Genomic DNA, 6,248 nt, shown 5'->3' on the forward strand with positions numbered 1-6,248 from the left:
TGGTGGGGTGTTTGAGTATATGCATATGTGTAAAAAGATATGAGTTCATATATATATATATATATATATATATATTCATATATATGATATGTGTGTGTGTGTATATGAATATACACACGTATGTTCCTCGATATTGGGCTAAAATTACTCATTATCGTTACAAATAAGACTGAACTGTGTTGGTGTATACAGATGTGTTTATTGTTTTCTTTTAGAGCACAAAAGACGTTTCTTCATAATCCATAGATTAGCTTCATGCATGACTGGTTATGGCCAGATAAGATTTATTTACTAACGGAAGCCATTCGCTTGTTTTCTTGAAGAAATTCTCCAATAAGATAAGACAGAATATCTTGTCTTTTCACATATTCAACCATCCTCAATTTCCTGTGCGCGCACTCGCAGACACACAAACACACACGCATATCACACACACAAACACACACACACAGACACACACACACACACACACACACACACAGACACACATACACACACACAGACACACACACACACACACACACACAGGCGGGTTTTTTCTCAATCACAGAAAATGTCAAATCTAAATAGTGTTGCTGATGATAATGATGATGATGATAACAACGGCAACGACAGCGATGATGATGATGCTGGTGTTAATGTTTTTTTTACTTGTCATAGGGGCACTGGTGAGGGGGACATTACGGGGATAGTTTACAAATTTTGTGAGGAAAATGGTGAAAAGGTGAGAGAGAAGAAAGTAGGAAAAAGTAGTAACATGAGATAAAAATATACATGTCATACAGGGTATGTATACACATGAATGTTGCAATCTTCCTGGTACAGGAGACCCTCCAGCTGGGACCAGTCAAGGAACCCCACCAATCCAGGATTAACCTGACCTCCAGAGACATGAACCCTCGCCTTTTTGTTGTTCCCCAATCTACAGGTGCATACATAGAGCAGGTTCATTCACTCTAACCATTTCTTTGTCAGAGTCATCTGCTGTTTACGAATTCACTGAGAGAAATCACTGTTCTTTCTGAGCGGAACCTTTGAAAGTTGATGAGGGAAACTTGTATCCTTGCATTGGCAAGGTCACTACACGAAATAGCCGAAAGCAAATAACATCTGAAAAGCTGGAAATAAAATTCCGCAAGAAAATAGAATAAAAAAGAAAATCAACACAAATATTATTGTTAGATAAGGTATATTTCCTTTAAGTACGATATCTCAGCGGAATATGCGCGTTAAATGAAGACAGCACAAGGTACTATGAAAGGTCTAATAAAGACGAATAAAGCAGCATAGTTCACTGAAAATTAATTATGTATAAGTTTTAATGATTATAACAACTACACAATGTTTACACAACAAATACACTCAAAAATGTTACAGAAACAAAAACACTAAGCTATCTTCTTAACATAAAGAAAAACAGAAAAACCTGAATAATTTCTATGTAAGTCTTAGAACATCTACCTACTCTATCCTAAAGTGAAAAAGAAATCAACCAGTTATGCCCAGAGATAAGACTATCAACAGACAGACAGACAGACCAACAGATAGATAGATAGATAGATAGATAGATAGATAGATAGATAGATAGATAGATAGATAGATAGATAGATAGGCAGACAGACAGATAGACAAACATAGGGATAAACAGACAGACAGATAGATAAAAGTGGCTACCTTAGGTCTGGAAGGCTAATACTAACATAATGCGAATAAACGTGTTAATAAAAGAAGTCTGTCTCTTAATTTTAAAGTTCAAATGAAGTACAAAATTAACAAACGAGGATGCAGGACAAACGACTATGAACATAAAGCAGTACAGGCTTATAATTATATATATATATAATGTAGGAAAAAACTGTTTATTTAGTAATTGCGGTGAATTATGTATAAATATTTGGAAGGCTTCTATTAGGCAAAATCCGCAAGTGGATCGCTGGTCATGGTATGGGACCCCGGAATCTATTATGGCTCAGGATATCCTGTATGGTCCCTTTATTTTCTATAATTCTCTTCCATCTATCAGGTAGACTTGCAAGGCCCTTCCTCCAAAATTCACTTGACCCTGACGAGAAATACTCCTCCATTACCTTCCTGACCTCGTCTACAGGATTCATATTTTTTCTGTCCAAATTATTTTGAAGACTGCGGAATAAATGATAATCAGATGGGCAATGTCCGGCAAATATGGCGTCTCCCATTTAAATTGCTCCAGCCTTTCGAATGTCATCCTCGCTGTATGTGGCCGAGCATTATCCTGATGGAAGAACACCTTTCGTCTTGAAAGCAAAGATGGTCGTTTTTCTTCTAGCGCTGACTTCAGCCGCTCAAGCTGCTCGCAGTACACCTCCTTTGTTATTGTCTCAGAAACCAGAAAACAGGGCCGATAATTCAATATAACTCGAGGAATGAGCTTTATTTTTATCTTTTATATCAATTTTTGTTATAATTGATTTTCCTTTACATTATTCTCTCCTTCTGTTTCTCTTTCCAGTATCTGACAACACCAAAGCTAAGGCGGACATTTTCACAAACAACCCACAATCCGCTTTTAGAGAAGAAAAAAAAAGACGTTAAACAGTTTGTTCTTTTTGTCTTTCATTTCCTACAAATTTTCTCGTTGTCTTAGTTTCTCTTTAAACCACATTCTGCATTACTTCCACTCTCTCTCTTTCTCTTTCTTTCTTTCTTTCTTTCTCTCTAACTTACACATAGTCTTTCTGTCCGTCTGGTTTTCTGTCTCTCTCTTTCTCTCTCTCACATGTTCTTTCTCTGTTCATTTCTCTCCCTCTCCGGCTTCCTCTTTCTCACTCTCGCTCTCTTTCTCTCTCTCATCCTCTGTTTTCTATCTTAATTTCTCTAACACACGATCTCTCTTTCTCTCTCTCTTTCACATACCTTGCCTGTATCTCTATTTCTATATTCCTCTCTCTCTCTCTCTCTCTCTCTCTCTCTCTCGCTATTTCTCTCTGACTTTGTATCTCTATCTCACAATCCATCTTTCTCTTTCTCTCCCATAAACTAAGTGTCTTTCTCTCACACTGTCTGCATTATTTCTCTTCGCTCCAACTAACACAACCTTTGTCTGACTCATACCCCATCTTTCTTTTCCTTTCATTCACACATCTCTGCAACACTGATTATCCTCACTTTTCCTCTCTCAAAAATTAAATTCTAAAGCTTACAAAAAAGAACAAGAAAAAGAGACAGTGATAATTCTCCTACTTTTCCCACCACCAAAATGAACGACAGCGAGTCAAGTGACTCTGGAGGTTTTGACTCTAACTCAACTGCCACACGTAATTTGGGCAGCTTAAATGAATGGCATAAGATAGTTATGTCTCAATTGTCCCCAGAAGCCCAAACTTTTCTGATAGTTCTTTACAGTTTAACAACATTCAGTTCAGTATTCGGTAATATACTATCAATAATAGTCTTCGCTAAAGGCAAGAAATGTAAAACGGACATTAAACCTTTTCTTCTCAATTTGGCCGTTTCTGATCTTATCATGGCATTATTCTGTATTCCATTCACCTTAATGGTGGTGCTTTTTCACATATGGCTTTTATCCCCAATCATGTGTACCCTGGTTTCGTTCCTTCAGGTATTTTCTGTAACCATGAGTTCCTCCACGAATATAGCGATTGCTATCGATCGACTTATCGCTGTTTTGTTCCCGCTTAGAATTCGCATAACGTCGTCTCGATCCAGCTGCACGATCGCCCTGATCTGGTTGTTCTCGGTGGCAATAGCTTCCGCAGAATTATTTGTGGCCAGAGCTGCAGAAGTTTACTTCCAAGGAGACATCGTTAAGGTATGCGTCGAGACCTGGGAAAAACCGTTGCTCGGTTTGATTTACTGGTGGTTGAACACCGTTTGTCTTTGTTTCATTCCTTTTATTGTTTTAATGGTGACTTACTCAATACTTGTTAACGTCTTGTGGAAGAGAAGAGCACCAGGAAATGAGGACACGAGCAGAGACCAGCTGGCCATAAGAGCCAAAAGAAAGGTGAGACTGCCATTATTTTAATGTTGTATATCTTGTGCTTGTTAATATTATTTTATCTGTTTTACGACAGTCACTCTGAAAATTGTACACGTTTTATGGCAATCGGTTAGATTACTATATTTATTTTGTTATTGGGATTAATATGAGTGTTTTCGTAGAATCCCCTTCATTTCCACTACAGGCACAAGGCTTCGAATTTGTGGGAAGGGGATAGTCAAACCCAGTACTTGACTGGTACTTAATTTATCGACCCCGAAATGATGAAAGACAAAGTCAACCTCAGCGTAATTTGAACTCAGAACTTAGCGGCAGACGAAATACCGCTAAGTATTTCGCCCAACTGTCAGCTTGCCGCTTTCTCACATTCACTTTATCGACTGTACCTATCACAAATATGCGCACTCTTGAGTGGGAATCTGGTTCGAGAGCTTCAGGGTCTTGGAGAGTGTGGTAGAATTTTTGAGACATCAATGTTCCGAGGTCTACTCTGTCCCGGTGTAATGACACTCTTCAGGGTCCCATTTATGGTTTGAATCGCATGTATCCACCCAAGACAGGGAATGCTGAAATAAAGGGATGCAGCATGGTGAATAGGAACAATTTTGTCAGATGAACTTATTGAGTCAATGGTTAATATTACTGGGTCAACAGACATTAAACTGACAATGGCAAGGATCATCTAGTCTAGTTAGAGAACTACTGTTATCATCTATAAAGATAGCGTTCGAGGGTGAGACATTTTAGCAAAGGAAAGACCAATGTAACTAAAACGCAAACCAGACATTCATGCCTCGTCGTTCGATTCGGGTCGTTTGGTGTGTATGAGTTGAAAGTGGTCCAGGTAAGTCATTCGACCGATTTGATTGCATCACACTTAAATGTGACTGATTGTTCAAGATAACACCATCTATAAACGTATTGTGTTTAAAAGTGTAAAATATAACGGAAAGTTATCCTGGCAGCGGCTGTCTGGCACGTCGGATGCATTTCAGCCTTTTTAGGCCTTGTCAACGATGTTTACTCGCAGCAAGCCCAGTGCTTAAACGAGATTTGTCACCTCCGATATATCGATATATAGCGAACAGTGAATAATACATCTATCAATATTACCAGTAGCTACTGAACTGAATGAATAAAAGAAAAAGATGGCGTTCCCGCTAGCTGCTGCCGGCACGATTTCTTTCTTTCTCTCTCTCGCTCTTACCGATGTATATTGTTTTTAAACGGAGCACGTCTATGGTAGATTTTATCTCGGACCAAAATCACTGCAAGTTGCCGATGAACAAGCATTAAATATCTAGTTTGCAAGATTCGTTATGTGAATTCGTGTCCCCTATTTGAAAAGAAACCTTAATGACACCGAACGGATGTGTCGCGTAGCCAACTAGAAACAGTATTTCCTGGGGCTAAATAGCAGTATTTTTCGCTGGTGGTATCCTATACTTAATGTGTACTTATATTTACACTTCTTTTATTTTCAGGTTGTAAAAATGCTACTTACAATTGTAGTCATGTTCGGTGTATGTTGGACGCCTCTTGGTATAATAATCATGTTCCTCGAGTACAACAATGATCTAGTTTTTACACCCGGTTCCAAATTGATGTCTATATATATTGCCCTACACTGGTTAGCCATGGCCCACTCTTCTGTGAACCCCATCATCTATGGCTTCATGAATGATAATTTCAGAGTAAGTTAATCTTGTTATTTTGTTGTTTTAACTCCAGGTAAGCCGTCTGGTCCAGTAGATGTACGAAAAAAGACGTTCCATCCGTAACCATCCATTCATATTAAGAAAGTGTATTTCATACATTTTTTGTTTACCCTTAGCTCATTTCTGATTGAGCAACGTGAAATGGAGTGTTTTGCTCAAGAACACAACGCGTTGTCCGGTCCAGGAATCGAAACCACAATCTTACGATCATGGTGCTGACATCCTAACCACTAAGCCACGCGCCTCCACACACACACACACACACACACACACACACACACACACACACACAATATATATATATACATCCATGTATGCGTATCTGTATCGATCTGTATGTTTTCTTCTACTTGCAGGATGATTTAAAAGGCCTCTTCAAGAAATTGCGACTCTTTTCGTCCGTAAGATCAGCATCAACAGAGCATGCGCCATAGGATTCAAATACGACGAAGAAAATTACTTTGGGAAAATTTAAATTGAGGGAAGTAAATCTTCAGACTTCGAGGGAAAAATGCTTGCCCTGGCTG

General features: G+C 38.6%; 1 protein-coding gene across 6 annotated transcripts in view; it reads left to right on the top strand.

The window, feature by feature from the left end:
- LOC106875769 (RYamide receptor) overlaps nt 1–6,225 on the top strand; it is a 30,915-nt gene extending 24,690 nt beyond the window's left edge. For 4 of the 6 annotated variants that reach the window (XM_052975576.1, XM_052975578.1, XM_014924030.2 and 1 more), the window contains 3 exons: nt 2,492–4,006; nt 5,488–5,697; nt 6,078–6,225. In XM_052975576.1, the coding sequence (XP_052831536.1) occupies nt 3,239–4,006; nt 5,488–5,697; nt 6,078–6,155 (1,056 nt within the window). In that variant the 5' untranslated portion in view covers nt 2,492–3,238 and the 3' untranslated portion in view covers nt 6,156–6,225. The remainder of the gene's footprint in view (nt 1–2,491; nt 4,007–5,487; nt 5,698–6,077) is intronic. The other 2 variants (XM_052975580.1, XM_052975581.1) reach the window with 1 other exon arrangement.
- The last annotated feature ends 23 nt before the right edge of the window (nt 6,226–6,248 follow it).

The sequence above is a fragment of the Octopus bimaculoides genome, chromosome 21 (assembly GCF_001194135.2).
Source record: "Octopus bimaculoides isolate UCB-OBI-ISO-001 chromosome 21, ASM119413v2, whole genome shotgun sequence".
Taxonomy (NCBI): Eukaryota; Metazoa; Mollusca; class Cephalopoda; order Octopoda; family Octopodidae; genus Octopus; species Octopus bimaculoides.